Source organism: Rutilus rutilus (genome assembly GCF_951802725.1).
Source record: "Rutilus rutilus genome assembly, chromosome: 13".
Classification (NCBI taxonomy): domain Eukaryota; kingdom Metazoa; phylum Chordata; class Actinopteri; order Cypriniformes; family Leuciscidae; genus Rutilus; species Rutilus rutilus.
The window spans coordinates 24,548,576-24,566,388 of NC_140218.1; the positions used below are offsets into that span (position 1 = coordinate 24,548,576).

Below are 17,813 nucleotides of genomic sequence, written 5' to 3' on the forward strand. Positions count from 1 at the left end.
TTGTATAAAATACATTTTATTTTTAGCAAATGTATTTTTGCATGTGTCAATACAAATATTTATATTTTTCTTATGGATGCACAATATATCAGTACCACGTTGATTTTTAAATTTATCAATCTCAGTCGATGTTAGATATATAATTGTTCATGCTAATTTCCTCTATTTTTACATTTAGATTTCCTTTGCCGTCATCTGTCACTCACTTAAAGTAAACTTTTAAGAACACAGAACATTTAATAACACTGTAATGTAATTTTAAGCCAATCAATATCTAAATATAAATTTTTCATACTGCACATTATAATGTTGTGATGCCTAATTTCATTTGCAGCTTTTAAAATGACAGATTTTGGTTTTTTGAGTTCTAATGTTTTTTTGTGTGTGACAAACGTGTATACGATTTTAATAATCAGCCATTTTACCAAAAACATGAAAATAAGTATTATTTGTAAATAATACACTGGGTTTTTAATTTGCAGTTATAGCTGGAAAATATATAGCTACAATGTAACTTCATCACAGTTATATTTATAAACATACATTTGCGGGAAAGCGATGGCAAACTATTGGATACAGTATACATTTATGCATTTAGCAGATGCTTTTATCCAAAGCGACTTACAAAAGAGGAACAAAATGCAGTTTGTAAAAGAGCCAACAATATTTGTGATATACAATACCAGGTTCAGTGGGACAACTAGATTAGGAAGCAAACTAGAGAGGAGGAGAAATGCTGAGAAGAAAAACGCTTCTCATTGGTTAATCATTTTCAGCCCATTCTTACGGATGGTTCCAAGAATAAGTTACTCTGGTATTTTGACTCAGCCACCTCAATATGTTTGCTTCCCTGTTTCAGAGTTCTGCCTCTCTTGTGGAAAGATGAGAGTGGCGACCTTCCACCCGCTGTTTGAAGGAGGCCTTTGCCTAACATGCAAGGTAAGAGTTGACCTTGTTCTCCACATTCTCAAAACAGAACACAACACAACTTGAGAGTCTGGGAACATGGTTCTCCAACACGCGCTGACATGATTGCTCATAAAATTGTCAAACAATAGCACTCGATACTAACACCTGGAAACCATTGTTGTATCTATCGATTACCTTAGGGGGACAAAGGAAGTGCCACGGATCATTTCCATCATCGCTGCATTATCCTATTACACTATTTGCAGCAACACGATACATTGCTGCAAACAGGGACTCTGTTTGTAGAAGGCTTAGCTATTTAAGTTATTTACACATGTTTTTATTTGTGAATGTGTCAGGATGTTTATTTAGAGATCTCCTACATGTACGATGACGATGGCTACCAGTCGTACTGCACCGTGTGCTGTGGCGGCAGAGAGGTGCTGCTCTGTGGAAACGCCAACTGCTGCAGGTACGAAACTCATGCTTCTCACAAACTCGTTTTTGTCCCGCAATCTCTCACTCAATCTCGCATTTCATTCCATTCTTGGAATTTTGTCACACTTCACTTCCATAACCACCCCCAACCCAGTGTTCATCTGTGAATATTGATAACTTGCAAGCTCAAACAAGTTCAAAGTTTGGGGGTCATCCTTGACAGTACTCTATCATTCGAAGCACATTTAAACAGTGTCATTCACTCTGCATATTTCCACATGCTTAATATTAACCAACTTCATCCAGCTCTCTCAGTTAAATAGCACTGCTATTCTTGTTCATGCTTTAGTCACTTCCTCTATTGATTACTGTAACGCTCTTTTTCATGGACTGCCTTCAAAGCTTCTCTACAAACTCCAGCTAGTACAGAACTCTGCTGCTTGAATTATCTGCAGAACTCCTCTACCTGAACACATTACTCTTATACTACAACACTTGCATTGGCTCTTGGTTAATTATCATATTGATTTTAAAATTCTTCTTAATTGCAGTAATCTTGCCCCTTCATACTTATCTGACCTTCTTCATATCTTACACTCCTACTCGTACTTTAAGATCATCTTCTGCACTCACTCTTATTCTTCCTCAAACTCGCACTACTTCTATGGGGTCCCGAGCCTTTTGTCATGCAGCTCCTTATTTATAGAACTTGCTGCCACAGGATTTGCAAAACAGTGAAAGTCTTCGTGTTTTTAAATCACACCTTAAGACCCATCTTTTTAGGCAGGCTTTTATGTGATTACTTTTATACTTTAATACTTGTATCAAGGCTGTAATAATGAGTATTTGTTTAATGTTGATTGTTTTATTGTGTTTGTAAGGCGCCTATAAATAAAATGTATAATAATAATAGTAACATTTTGGTATATTTATTTTTCACTAGTCAGTACACCTTCATCACAACCCAAGTTGAATTAAAATCACTTGACAATGTAAAATTACATTTAAAACAAATATGTGAATTAATGTCAAATATAAGAACACGACAGCAATAAAAACATTATTTTGTGTAGGTTTTACTCATAATCTAGTTATAATCATAATTACTCTGTGATGTTGAGGTGCTGTACTTTGTATTGTATTTTTGCATTTCTTTAATACAATTTTTACAGTTTTTTTTTAAGCCCTGGCTCTTCAAATTCATGTCAGGCCACTCAAATAAAATGCATTGTTTAAAAGTGCCACAGTTTCACCCTACAAATGGCTTACATATTAAACTCATAGTAGAAAAAGGTACACTTCACCTTTAACACTGTCGGTTTCATTTGCCTTTTAAAGGCTGTCTTTGATCAGTGTCTTTGCCCGCAGGTGTTTCTGTGTGGACTGTCTGGATATATTAGTGGGAGCAGGAGCGGCCAACAGTGCCCGTGATCTGGACCCATGGCGCTGCTACATGTGTCAACCGCTGCAACAGTACGGTGTGTTAAAGAAACGCCACGACTGGAGCCTGAAACTACAAGAGTTCTTCGTCAATGACAATGGACAGGAGTTTGTGAGTCTCATGTTAACTTTTACAGAGAGGGAAATTCTCTGTTTGCAAAGCTGTTTAACTATACGACATACTTACTTTCTTTTCTTCCAGGAAAGTCCAAAAAGTTACCCTGCAGTCCCAGCAGAGCAGAGACGTCCAATCAGAGTCCTTTCACTGTTTGATGGCATTGCAACAGGTCAATGATGTTTCTTTAGATTCTATATTCACCTTTTCTGGGGAAATTTACAGCATCAGTGATTCACAGATGTCAATAATTTGTATAATATGTGACTACCTGATCAAATATTAATATAAGATTTTTCCTTTACAAAGGAAACCCTGGTTATATAACCCTGGTTCTTCAAAAAGGGGGTGAATTAAAATAAGGATATCTTGAGTTTTACACGTTTTAGTTTATTTTAATGCTTGTTTTGTCTTATTTTTAAGTATAATAAGTCATATTGAGGCCTATCTATCTATCTATCTATCTATCTATCTATCTATCTGTCTGTCTGTCTGTGAGACATTTTCGAAGTACATAAAGTTGTGTTGTGTGGCCAGAACTATGGACACTAATGATTATGATTATTGGAATTTAAAGTTACTATGAATGTTTTAATGTTAATTTGCAGGTTATCTGGTGCTTCGGGACTTGGGCTTCAATGTTGATTTGTACATTGCATCAGAAATATGTGAGGACTCAATTTCAGTGGGAGTTGTCCGGCATGAAGGAAAAATCCAGTATGTGCACGACGTTCGCAACATCACCAGAAAAAATGTGAGTTGACAATTTTCTGTTTCTGTCTGCTATATTTGACGTTTTCACTGTAGATATTTTAATGATTTTTTAGGTATTTTATGGCTGTTTTTACATAATCAGCTTTCATATTAACCTAGTAAGACTCAGACCTTCAGCTGTTTCATTTGACTCTGAATGTATATAGACCGATTGGCGCCGTCACATGCTACACAGGCTACACGCACCTGGCCCAAGGTTATTTGTTTAGTAGCATGTTGCTTTTTTCAACAGCACTTGATAAGGGTAATGGCCTCACCTGAGTCTGGTCTTTGTCGTCACTCCTCCAAGTTTCTGTTTGGCTTCTATTATCTCTCCACCTCACATTCAAATGCTCAGACACACACAGAGAGCTGCAAGTTGTCTTAAGCCTCAGTGACAGAACACAAAGGCGCTTTCTCCCTTCCTAAATCCCCTCTCCTCAATTCATCCATTCACCCCCTCACCCTCCCATTCAATCACTCATTCACTCACCCATTGTTGTCGCGAGGCTGGATTGGGCGGGATCGCAGAGAGGGATGCATGAAAGGGCTCTTGTCGCAGAAGAAAAGAGAGAAGGGATATATTGGAGGGTGGTTTTGGGGCCCTGGGTTGGGTTATTTATGAAACACTGAAAGAATGAGAAGGCCTGAAAAGAGTCCAGCTGCAGATATGCTCTCGCACTGGCACATGCAGACGTGCCAAGGGTAAAGACGTATACACGCCATTCCCACAGTTTCCTTTAGCAGAACATCTGGAATGCCTAATTAAATAGCATTTAAGACCCCAGTGACCGGATATTACACCAAATTACTCGGATGTGGTCAGGCAATTTCCTTATCAACTCACGCTAACTTTGGCTAACATTCTAGTAGGGTTCTTCCAAAGTTATGAACAAACTTTCTTAAAATGTCATTAATAGAAAGTTTGTTCAAAGTTATCTGGGTTTTAATAATGTTCTTAAAACGTTAGCACACAAATGTTATGTATACATTGTTCATGGAAGGTTTTTTCTGAAACATTTTAGTTGGAAGTTCATCTAACTTTTTTTAATGTATACTTGTTTAAGAATATTCAAAGAACATTAAAAAGTAACGCTTCTATTATGTTTGCAAAATTATCGAAAGGAATGTTTCCTTAAAGTTTGCATAACCTAGAAAAACATTTTAAAAAACTGGACGTTTTGAATGTTCAGAGAACATTCAGTTATAACATTTTCATAATATTAATATGAACATTAGCAAAAAGTTCTTAGAACATATTTTTGTTAGCTGGGATGCAAAAGTCATGTTCCTTGATTCAAAATTCCGTTAATTTTCTTCATGGGGGATTGATTTTTAATGATAACTTATTAACCGTTAAAAAAGAGACTTACTGTGAGCTACACGGAATTCCTGGTGAAAAACTACATTAGCCATGATTCTGCAAATATATATATATATATATATATATATATATATATATATAGCATTGTATTTGTTTCCATCATTAAATCCGTTAAGTACACAGTTTTATACCTTTCTTTTTGTCTGATTTTCAAATAAGGTTTTGCTTCAAATCAAAGTTTTGTAATGTGATTCATTTCATAGCTGTTTGGTTTAGTCCATGGCTTATAACTTTAACAAAGGCTTTTTTTTTTTTTTTTTTATCCTTATGGGAAAACTGCATATGGATGAAAAACTGAAAAAAGGAAGTTGCACTGTATAATAAAACATCTGGAAACAAACTAATGGATCTTCAGAGTTCTTGAGGTGAATGTGCAGTGTAGCTGTGCTAACACTAGATGGTGCTGTTCTTTTGCTCAGATTGCTGAATGGGGGCCCTTTGACTTGGTGATTGGTGGAAGTCCCTGTAATGACCTTTCAATTGTCAACCCTGCTAGGAAAGGCCTGTACGGTAAGACATTAAAACTTATGAATATTATTAAGGTTATCTTTCATCCTCCCACACAAACCCCTTGTAGATTCTATCATTTTTTATGATAACATGCTGTTTTATGTCACATGCTGAATTATTTTTGTGGTGTGTTTACAATCCAATCTATGGCAGTGTGTTTTTATTAAAAAGTGTTTTATGTTAAAGTCATCATGTTTTGTAGCCTGGTAATACCAGACTCTGCTACTTCGCTTTGCTTCGTAGAGAGAGTCTGGAGTTCCGTAATAGAAAAACGTTTTCTTTACCGCTTGGGGGCGCTAGTCTGAAGCTTAAAATCATTGGTTACCCGTAAGCCAATCACATAACGTTTGGTTATGGCGTGTGTAATGCGCATGCTCAGCCGCATCTAACTTCCACTGTAAACACATGTATGATGCGAAAACAAAACCATCGAGCGAAATACTGGAGTGAACATGGCTGTGAACGACTTTTGCAGATTATGTGAAGTAAATCTACGCATCCACGGTACAATCAGCGTCTACGTCACGGCTCTCAGCCCGCCCTCTGTTCGTTGATTGGCCGGCTGTTTTCAGGCCGGAGGAAAACGGAAAGCTATGACGCGGTCTCAGACTGAGTACAGAAGCGAAATGAAATTGAGCGGAAGTATGAAGTCTGGCGTAGTCAGGCTACATGTTTTGTGCTATGGACATGAATCCATACATCCATCCATTCTCCAAACAGCTTATCCCTTGTAGGCTTGTGAGACGGACATGAATAATATCTCAAATTATACAGCCTGTTAAGTGCAGTTGTGCTATTATTTTCTAAGCCATCACACATATAATTTTAGCCCGGTGGACGATGAATGACAAAAATTACTAACATAAGACGCTTTTCCACCATCGGGCCAAACCATTCTTGTTGCTTAACTTTTAAATGATGTGCCAGTCCGGCCCAGCCGGTAAGGATATGGTTTCATTTTCCACTGTGGGGCTGATAACGGCCGCTCTTTGGAATGTAATATACTGTAAATGCGCAAGAGTTTACAGAGGCTTGAGATGTAAATAGCAACCACGTTATGGAGGATGACCAGATATTTCTATTGTGATAGAACAATAGAAATAGCATGTTTAGCCAGGTACAGAGAAACTGGTGGTCGTACACCAGACAAGTGACCAATCCAGAGGGTTGTTCCATAAAACAAGATTAGAATACAAGCCAGGCTTATTTTGGTTAGTCAGACTTATTGTCGGTGGATTCTGTTTCATAAAGCAAACTTAAAATAGTTCAAACTCAGTTACCCTGGCAACTTATGCTGGGAAACTAGCCTGGTCCAGGGCAGGCTAACTGTCAGGCTAAGCCTCAGTTGTTACACAGATCCTCTAACACTGACCGACAAGAACACAATGATATTACCACTGACACTCTCTCATACCATTATTGGACTTTATTAACCACTATTAGTCCAAAAATAAATACACAGTATACAGAAAATCAACTTAAATAAGGCTACAATGATAAATTAGACAATATATGTATAGTGTATATATATATATATATATATATATATATACTGTATATATATATTGATAGATAGGCCTAAATACAATATACTACAGGTTTTCTTTTTTTACTGGCTGAATATTTTGTGCCCAAGATTTAATTAGATTGTTTTAAAGATTTATGAATACATTTCTCTCTGGTTTTGTTTGACAGCTGTAGTACATGTTTATGATTAGAAGAACATTAGAACACAATCTAAAAAAAAGCTTTGTAAAACAGAAGTTAAAATCACAAAATTAAAAATAAATAATTACAAAAGCACAGTATAAATTTTAACTGGTAAGATGAATCTGAGCTTAGTAATTGACAGTGTATTAGCCTACATTTGATTTACCCCATTACAATAGTCCCTTTACAGTTATTGCTATCATAAAAATACACTTGTAGGTTTAAAATTCTAAATAAGGCACATCTAATGTCCAAATAACAAATATTTTAGCACACACACACACACACACACACACACACACACACACACACACACACACACACACACACACACACACACACATATATACAGTGCAATGCATAAGTGAATACACCCATGCTAAAGTTGACTAAAAAGAGGAATAAAAAATCATATTTTGGAAATTGAACTTAATGCCTTAATTTAAAAAATTAGGAAAAATCCAACCTTTAAGGACACCAATTTTCTTTGTGAATGAATAATGTATCGTAAATAAATAAATGTTCTTCCTTAAAATACAGGGTGCATAAGTGAGTACACCCCTATGTTAAATTCCCATAGAGGCAGGCAGATTTTTATTTTTAAGTATTTAAAAAAAAAAAAAATTAGGATACTATGCATCTTGATAAAGTTCCCTTGGCCTTTGGAATTAAAATAGCCCCACATCATCACATAGCCTTCACCATACCTAGAGATTGGCATGGGGTACTTTCCATAAGATCATCTCTCAATGCAAATCAAACTAGCTTTTAGGCTAACTGAAATAAAACCATGCCAATCTCTAGGTATGGTGAAGGCTATGTGATGATGTGGGGCTATTTTAATTCCAAAGGCCAAGGGAACTTTATCAAGATGCATAGTATCCTAATTTTTTTTTTTTTTTAAATACTTAAAAATAAAAATCTGCCTGCCTCTATGGGAATTTAACATAGGGGTGTACTCACTTATGCACCCTGTATTTTAAGGAAGAACATTTATTTATTTACGATACATTATTCATTCACAAAGAAAATTGGTGTCCTTAAAGGTTGGATTTTTCCTAATTTTTTAAATTAAGGCATTAAGTTCAATTTCCAAAATATGATTTTTTATTCCTCTTTTTAGTCAACTTTAGCATGGGTGTATTCACTTATGCATTGCACTGTATGTATATATATATATATATATATATATATATATATATATATATATATATATATATATATATATATATTATGTACTTTATTATGTCTTTCAATTCAAACACATTTAACACAATTATACAAATTGACAGTTCCTTTAAAGACATCATATTTTCCCCCAATAAATATTCCTTATTTTTCCTTCTACTTTTTTTCTTTTGTGATAATACCCACCAACACACATGATTAGAACAATAACCAAAAAGTACATAGTTAGACACTTTTACATATGATTTAAGGGGGAAAAGACAAAAAACAATAAATAAATATTAATACAAATGTAACATTCACATATTTATATCAAACTCTTATAATGACACATTATTCCTAATAGTTATTCAAGTAATATTATTTGAATATCAAATATTCAATATTAAATAAGTAAATAAATAAAATAACAAATAACTAGGCTAGAAATAAAAGGGAGGGAGGGTTAGATAAAAATTAATGTAGGCTAATATATATTCCTTTATTTTATGGAATATTCTTTGATTTTAGAGTTGCACATATCTTTTCAAAATGTATACATTTGCTCTTAATTTCATGTTATCCTCTCCATAATGTATTTTAGAAACTAAATCTAACCACTCATTTAAAACTGGGGTTCTTGCTTTCTCCAAAAAATTATTTCATTAAAAGCTGTAATTCTCAGCATTCTAAATACTAGAAGTTCACTGCAACTTATCCAACATCCTAAAGATAAATGATTATAATTAGAAGATATTTCTAGTGTTATAAAATATCGCATATTCATTTTCCGAGCAAAATGTATATTTTAGTCAGAATTATTGCGCTCCTATATGGCGCGCATGCGCGCAGCAGCGCTCGTTCAATATGAAGATTAGCAGAAAAATGGATACATTTGCATGACTTTCTAATTTTTACAGATGGAGAATATAACTGTAAAATGTAAGTTTTGCACTGAGGGGGAAAAATAAACATGTCACAAACGCATAAAACAGCACAAAATATACGCTGTTTGATGGTGGATCGATTTGATCCACGATCGACCTCTAGGGCTGCTTCAGAAACGCGTGCACGCAATTATCTAGACTTGATAAACCTGGATCAAATTAGTGAGATTGGGTGAACTTCAATTACCTTTTATGGAACCACTTTAGCCCCAACTTATTTGTTAGGCTCATTCAAGTCCGGTTTTGGAGTTTAATCCCCGCTTTTCTAAGCGTCTTTTATGGAACAAACCTCTGACTGGAAATGTCACTACACACCAAGCTCAAGTGGAAATATAAGCGTAACCGTTCCTTACCATTCTTAGAACCATTTGGCCTGATGGTGGTAAAGCGGCTATAGTAAATATGTAAGACTTTATTTTGTATAATGTTTTCTTTATTATATTATGTTTAGAGGGGACTGGGCGCCTGTTTTTCGAGTTCTACCGTCTTTTGAGTGAAGCAAAACCAAAGGAAGGGGAAGACCGACCTTTCTTCTGGATGTTTGAGAATGTGGTCGCCATGAGCGTCAACGACAAGAGGGACATCTCACGATTCCTGGAGGTTTGAGTTTCTTCATGGCTGTTATTGTTGGAGATGGATTGATCTGGTAGTTTCTCATTTCAATTTGTTTGTGTGTATCTCTAGTGCAATCCAGTGATGATTGACGCTATCGAGGTATCAGCTGCTCACAGGGCACGTTATTTCTGGGGAAACCTGCCAGGAATGAAGAGGTATTTGTCATCTCATCTACCCCACCTTTCTCTTTCTCTAAATAGTCTCCAGACAACATTTCTAAACCTTTTTAGTCAGCATTTTAATAAAAATGAAAAAGCGATATATGTACTATATGCAATTTTGAAATGAAGGTGCTTTCCTTCAGGCCTCTGTGTGCCACTGGGATGGATAAATTAGAACTTCAAGACTGTTTGGAACATGGCCGTGTTGCCAAGGTAACTTATTTTCCATCTATGAAAGGCTCTGGTGAAAATGTAAACCTGTGAGCCCTTTATTGATTTACTTCATTCATGACCTTGAGCGGGTTGTGTCAAGCATAGTCTCTTAACTCTCTTTGTCTTTAGTTTGGTAAGGTGCGTACCATCACAACACGGTCCAACTCCATCAAACAGGGCAAAGACCAACACTTCCCTGTCGTCATGATGAATGGCAAAGAGGACATCCTGTGGTGCACAGAGCTTGAGAGGTGTGTTCGCAGCAGCCAGATAATATCAAAAATATTAAATGTCAAATTCTTAGTAGGGCAAAAATATATTTTTCAGGAAAATCACGATTCACGATTTTATCAGGGTTCGGTTTCATGTTGGTTTTACTATTTTGCAAGTGACTGAACATTACAGCCAAACTAATGTCCCTATTTTAAAAACAAAGCCTTACAAGGTAACAAAACATAAAATAAAAAAAGAATGACAGACATTTAGGCCAAGTGGCGAAGATAAAAATCGTTGTCATTATTTTCTTTGTTATTAAAAAATAAGAACAAAAATACACATTATATATAGGCCTACACAACATACTGTACAAATGAAATAAACAGTGCTTTATTTTTTCAGCTACAGTAGGTGTATTTAACAGTAGCATTCAAGAAAGAAATTGAATAAATATAAAAATAAAACAATACATAGAATTATACATTGATTCTTATTAAAGCTACTATTAAAGTTTTCAGAGGATTTAGTACTCAGGAGTCAGGAGTGATTTTCTCTTTGTGTTTTATTAACATTAAAATTATTAACATAATTTCCCCCAAAATGAAAATTGTCATAATTTACTCTCTCAAGTTGTTTTAAACCCGAATAAGTTTCTTTCTTCAGTTGACAATAAGTTATTTTGAAGAATGTGGGTAACCAAACAGTTGCTGGTCCCCAGTGCCTTCCATAGTATATTTTCCCCTACTATGGTAGTCAATGGGGACCTGCAACTGTTTGGATAGCCACATTCTTCAAAATATCATCTTTTGTGTTCAGCACAAGAAAGAAATTATTACAGGTTTTGAACAACATTAGAGTGAGTAAATAATGACAGTATTTTCATTTTTGGGAAATCCCTTTTAAGGACAGGCGGCAGCATGTTTACCATTAGGCTACTGTCACTTGAAGACTTTAGACATAACTAACTAACTAACTGTTAGTATGTAAACCTTGTGTGTATTTGACAATATAAGCGCAATAAGACTTGAAAGATAACTTAGTCCAGTAACCAGGCGCTGTTTGACAGGCTTTTAGTGCCTGTGTGCTTCGGGTGTATGAGCTCAGAAAAGCGCATGTTAAAACAGCGCACTGCACGCGACTGAAATGTTTAACCGGCAAGGCTTTTAAAGGCAGGGTAGGTAGAAATGGTCTAAAAATTTTATTTTTCAAATTTGTTTAAACTTTATGTACATATCAATACATAATTAAAATGTAAGTACTCTGAAAAAGAAAGTATCAAAATCGAGTGTCTGTAGACCTCTCACGACTGTTTTAAAGAGATCTCATTATTTCCATTCACTCCACCCCCTCATTTCTGTGCTTCTTCCAAAGCCACGTCCCCAAAACACATGAACGCGCGACTCCGACCGCTGAGCTAGAGGACGCATTATTTACCTGAGACAAGCGGAGGGGAAGGGGCATTTTTTTGCCTGGTTTGCCTTCACTAACTGCATATGCCGGTACTGTAAATTTAGATTGCTCTTTCTCTGCCATTGTTTTGGTATTCCTAGGTTCAGTGCCTTCTTCTTCTTCTTCGATATTTTTATTGGCAGCTTGCAAACATAGTGCATTACCGCCATCTACTGGACGGAGGTGTGATCAGGTTCCGTGCCTCTCGCACTCCTCAAATCAAACGGTCGCGCGCAAGTGGGTAGGTGCTGTGTGGCAAAAGGGTGGTTGCCATGGTTGCGAGAGAGTGACAGTCGCCTAAGCCAATCCTTTGATTCGTCCCGAATCGAAATAATGAGCTGTGTTTAATACAGATTAAACGGTCTAGAGTCACTTGATTTTTATACTCTTTTTTTCAGAGTTCTTACATTTTAATTATGTATTGATATATATAGAAAGTTTTAACAAATTTGGATCTTTAATTTTTAATAAATCCTACCTACCCTGCCTTTAAAGCACATGCAAATAATTAACTTTTGTGAACTGCAGTGTCCCATGAGTTTAACTATCTCTGCGCTAACATGTGATGTGAATGTACATCGCATTGTACAGTATGTTGAGACGGAGGCACCAGAACTGCAACTGATAGAAAAAAATAAAATAAAATAACTCAGGAATATCAGGCCCATGAACAGAACAACCAACATACCACAACATAGAACTGACGAGCTGAAAGAAACAGGGCTTAAATAGACAGTGGCTATTTAACTAAACACACCTGAACAGAACTAAACCAATCAGTGACCATGGTGACAAACAGGCTGGGAAAGTGAGCTAATAAACTAACCGAAAACCAACCTAGAAACAAAGACATGAACAGGGGCATATACCATGAAGCCGGTTTAGGTGGCTAGCCAGGTATGTTTCAGTTTAGTTTGCACCAACCTTGGGTTTTAGGCACTATGAAAGTGGTTTGGCTTTTAGCAGTGTTCATCGCCATAGTAACTTACGCTCCATGGCTAACCTGGTCCGGGGCAGGTTATGTTCCAGGTAAGAGGTTGCAAACCGAACTTGGACCGATCAGCTGTGAGCAAAGGATAAAGTCACTCCACCTGTTTCTACTCCAAATTAAAGGTCACTACATAGCAAATGATTTTTTAAAGACAAAATCGTCTGGCTTTTAGTAATGCTTATTTAGAATAATAATTTTGTATGATTTAGATAATTATTATACCCTTAATCGATCACAAATGTACAATTTTAGTTAATCAATTATTATTACGCAGAGTTTAAATGAATAAATACATAAAGGTAATATGAATACGCTTTAGAATCAATAGATAAAGCTATAAAATGACTACATGTGAGCTTAAATGTTCAATTCTCTCAATACCTTTATCAACTGTATAAATTAACTTCACAACTTTTACTTGCACTGATATACAGTAGTGAGAATTTTTCTTTTAGTTGTCCTCTTTCATAGACAGCTAATTTCTTATTGCTGTATAAATTTGTTTAAATTCTTAATATTTTAATACTTTTATTTAATAAGTGAATTGCACTGCTTCTCTCGTGAGAAATGAATCGCAGTTTCACTCTTTCTCAGTGTGTGATTGGCTGTTCGCTACTGATGTCACACCTAAACTCCTAAACTCAGGATCAAAGCCTGAGTTGACAGAGAAAGTTGATGATCAGCATCATGGTACCAACAAAGCCTGGTTGGATTAGTGTGGTTTTGTCAACTCGAAACTAATCCTGCAACCCTGAGTTTGTTCAACTACCATCATGGTACAGGCCTCAGATCAAAAACAAACTCTAAAAGTGAACTCAAAATGTGACAATAATCTTTTCCAATAATAAGTCTTTTCCATTCATTATATTAGGACAGTTGTATCATCCTATTAGTTTTTACTTTATGCCCCTTCAAAAATAGCCAAATAAGTTTACATTGAATTAAATTGTGAATTCATGTCAGTTCATATGTATTTCTTTTATAAATTAATAGATCCGGACAAACAAATAGCATCACGTTTTTAACCCAAAAATGTATCTTTCTCTCGTCAGGATTTTTGGCTTTCCTGTCCACTACACGGATGTTTCTAACATGGGCCGTGGCGCCAGACAGAAGTTGCTGGGACGATCTTGGAGTGTCCCTGTAATCCGTCACCTGTTCGCCCCATTAAAGGACTACTTTGCATGTGAATAACACACGTAGTCCATGTTCAGTTAGTCCAAAGTCACACAACAAACACAATAACAAAGTACAAAACCAAATGTCCTCAATAAGGAGCTCTTGGAGAGCAGCTAGTCTCTGATTTTACAAGACAATCTCAGATTTGGAAAGATAAGCTGAGAAGTTGGGCTGACTTCAGGATGAAGGTAGCCTTGCCCTTGACCATCAGACCAAACTCAAGGTAGACACTGTGCTGTGACACTTAGAGCGTCGCTTAGTAAAAACACAGTTAGCTTTTGTACTAGACGTTTTTGAGATTGATGTGCCTGTCAAGGTCTTTGAAACTGCCAGGGTTCGTCTTGACACGCATGGAAAAAAATAATACAAAAATGCCTTACAATCTCATTTTTTAAATTGAACAAAACTTTTTACAGTATCTTACACATTTGACACATTTCCATGGTATTGTTGGTGTGAGAAAAATACTTGATGCAAACTTATCAATGCAAACTTAAACACCAAGCTGTGAGCCCTTACAAATGCATTTAAAGAGATGCATTTAAAGATTTGATTCCCCATTCGTGTTTCATACGGCCTACATTCCCTCTGTAACATTGCACAATAACAGTATAACCGGAGGGTGTTTTTATTAGCAGAACCTGAGGGCATTAGCCTGCTGAACTTATACAGTTGTTTTCTTGACAAGTAAGTAGTGTCAAGTGCTCAAGATAGAAATCAGTGTACTGTATTTTAACCTTAAAATAATGTTTACAAACTTAAACTCATTTCAACACATTTTTAGAGCTTCCATATTATACCTTGTTTTTTTAGATTGACCTCTAAGATGAGGGACTGGTGTAGATGAAAAATGTCAGCTCTTTATGGGTTTATCTCGCATAGATGCTTTCATTTGACTTAACACTGTTGTTGTTTTTATACTGACTGTTGCTACATACAATAACAAACACATTGTATCAGGCATTGTATCATTGTAGCATTCTGATTCTTAAAACCAATGCCTCATCTTTCTAAAACACTTATTGTGTGGTGCCTTTTGAAGAGAACAGACACATCCTGCCATACGAGGGTTGAGAAGAAGATTTCTGCTTTTGTTTATTAGACCTAATGCTGTAACACAAACTGTTTTATATGTCTAATTATATGCTTAATGAAAACTACTGTCCAAAGACAGAGCTTGAAGTGGAGAGTAACCTTTAATACTTCATAAGTCATGGAACTCATTGTTTAGATATTGCATGTAAATTACACTCATTTGTTCTGTAAACATCTTGACAGGCAAAAATGTATGTAAAACAGGACAAATAGCTTACTGTCATTGTGTTTTCTTGTTGTTGTTGTAGTGTAAACACAATATTGATATCATAGAGCTAATATTTTGCTTAGTAGATCTTTAAATGTGATGTATAACGCTGTCTTTTTACTTGTTTATTTGGTAACATAATGAACATGTTAATCTATACTTTTGAACATTAACAGTGCTTTTATACAGTCAATTTATATGTACTTTTATTTTTTATACTTTTTTCTGATAGTTTTTGTATACAATTTATTTTTCTTTTGGGACTTATGGTATAAAACATAAAAAGTAACCAAAAAATGTTAGTATCCTAAACAAAACCAATAAAGACAGACTCCAAAGATTGTGTTTTGTCTATACTGCTTGATTTTAATGATGTTGTTAATCATATCTGGGTCATTCCTGGGATTCGGTAATATTTCCATCCCCCAGGCTTTTTAAAGTGGTGGTTCACCAAAATTAAATGTTAAAAGCTTTTCGCAATAATTTGGTATGTCCATTATAATGAATAAAAATAATTACTGCATTTAAATATTTTTTTTGCATAAATAATGTCTTTACTTTAAATTTCAAGCATTGTATCATGTCCCTGAGGCATTTCACTGAATTTGTACTTAAAAAATATTTAACAAAATGTGCACAGTATCTATGATTTTTTGACAATATTGTATTTATTTACTTTCTAGTGAAAAAAAAGTCAAAAAAAAGAAGAAGATATTTTATAAAAAACAGACCATGAAGTCATGTCCCTCAGTCTGAACTCAACCCCGTCCCTCAACCATTCGCCCCTGAATAATAATTTAGACTTCACCCATATGTACCAGAAATGACATCATTCAGGTCTCTTTAACAGTGGTGCAGAAGATGGTAAGTATATCCTACTTTTTATTCATATTTTTGAGGCGTATTTTAGTCAGGGAGGGTACTGTCAAGCTTAACATCTCAAACCCATCACATAAAATAAAGATGGAAATTTATTTTTCTAATTTTTATTTTAATCCACAAGAACATACAAGTATATACAATGTGGGAGAGACAATTAAAAATGAAAGCATTTCTTGCTGATTACCACCTGACATGTTAAGGACTAAAAATTTTGGTTTTAGTTACATTACATTACATTTACATTAAATTAGTTACAATTTAATTTCAACATTAAATTGAAAACATTTTTTTACAAAAAGAAAGAGACCACAGTCAAACAATTACTCTATTTTAAACTTCATTCCCATGAAAATGTGTAAATTATCATAAAAATGTTACATTTGTAGTTATTATTAAATTGTTATGAGGGACACATGAGCAGTATAATAATAAAAGTCTTTATTGCCTGAGGTGGGAAAATATGATTTGTTGGAGGTTTGATGATGTTTAGAAAATGTAGCTGAATCCCAGGAATGACCCATCAACCAATTTGAAATGAATGTTTTAATTTCAAACGTGTAAAAAGTGGATTCCTAAACACTGACTAAACCCACTTTTACCAGCTATATGCATTTAAAATGTCCAGGGAAAACACAAAATACAGAATTTTGTCCAGTGAAATACTCACAAAATCTCCAGCGATACCACACTGACAATTAAGTTGGAGGAATATTTATTCAAATAATTGTATTATAGGAATTAGGAATATGAAGCAAAACATGGTTCCAACTGAAACAACACTATAGTGACCAACAACCAAATGATTGGTTTTTCTTACATATCCTCCTTGAGCTGCAGCACCAACTTTCGCCTCTTTCACATAAGGAGACATCATTAAACTTAAATCTTATAGTAGGCTTCTCAGTTTTCAGGCATTTTATTGGTATAAACTCAATGAGTAAGGATCTTCGTGATGAAATGGAGAATGTGGGAGAATATTTCAAAACCAAGTCTGGCACACTCAAACATGTACCTATGAAAAGCTGCACCACAAAGACATTCGCCAGTGACTGAAAAAATATTTATTTACAATAAAGCAATATACATAAAAAGACTGTGGAGGTACAGTTTACTACAATCTGCAGTCAATCCATAGCCTATACTGCATGAGATGCTCACTGTGCAATATGCAGTGAATTAGTATTCGCACATCTGTGCTTTATTCACAAGATGAAATGGTTAGAAAACAAAACAAATCGGAGTTCTGGGAGTCTCTGTAATATTGCTACTGGATACTACATCGTTTTTCCTGTACACTGCTTCAATTAAATAAGGTATTCAATTAAAATTCGTGTGGTATGCACGTGAATCACTGTTGTCAAATTAGCTTATTACGTAGCAAGCTTGCCTCTCCGGTAGGCCTATTTTTTGTCTCGGTCAACCTTTTAAAAG

The 17,813-nt window shown here is 35.3% G+C and overlaps 1 protein-coding gene across 4 annotated transcripts in view; it reads left to right on the top strand.

The window, feature by feature from the left end:
* The window catches only part of dnmt3bb.1 (DNA (cytosine-5-)-methyltransferase 3 beta, duplicate b.1), a 51,963-nt gene extending 36,128 nt beyond the window's left edge, over positions 1-15,835 (top strand). For 2 of the 4 annotated variants that reach the window (XM_084429278.1, XM_084429279.1), the window contains 11 exons: positions 860-939; positions 1,269-1,381; positions 2,716-2,899; positions 2,990-3,074; positions 3,511-3,656; positions 5,459-5,549; positions 9,825-9,973; positions 10,058-10,143; positions 10,293-10,362; positions 10,492-10,613; positions 14,071-15,835. In XM_084429278.1, coding sequence (XP_084285404.1) covers positions 860-939; positions 1,269-1,381; positions 2,716-2,899; positions 2,990-3,074; positions 3,511-3,656; positions 5,459-5,549; positions 9,825-9,973; positions 10,058-10,143; positions 10,293-10,362; positions 10,492-10,613; positions 14,071-14,212 — 1,268 coding nt within the window. In that variant the 3' untranslated portion in view covers positions 14,213-15,835. The remainder of the gene's footprint in view (positions 1-859; positions 940-1,268; positions 1,382-2,715; positions 2,900-2,989; positions 3,075-3,510; positions 3,657-5,458; positions 5,550-9,824; positions 9,974-10,057; positions 10,144-10,292; positions 10,363-10,491; positions 10,614-14,070) is intronic. The other 2 variants (XM_084429281.1, XM_084429280.1) reach the window with 2 other exon arrangements.
* Positions 15,836-17,813: the final 1,978 nt, after the last annotated feature.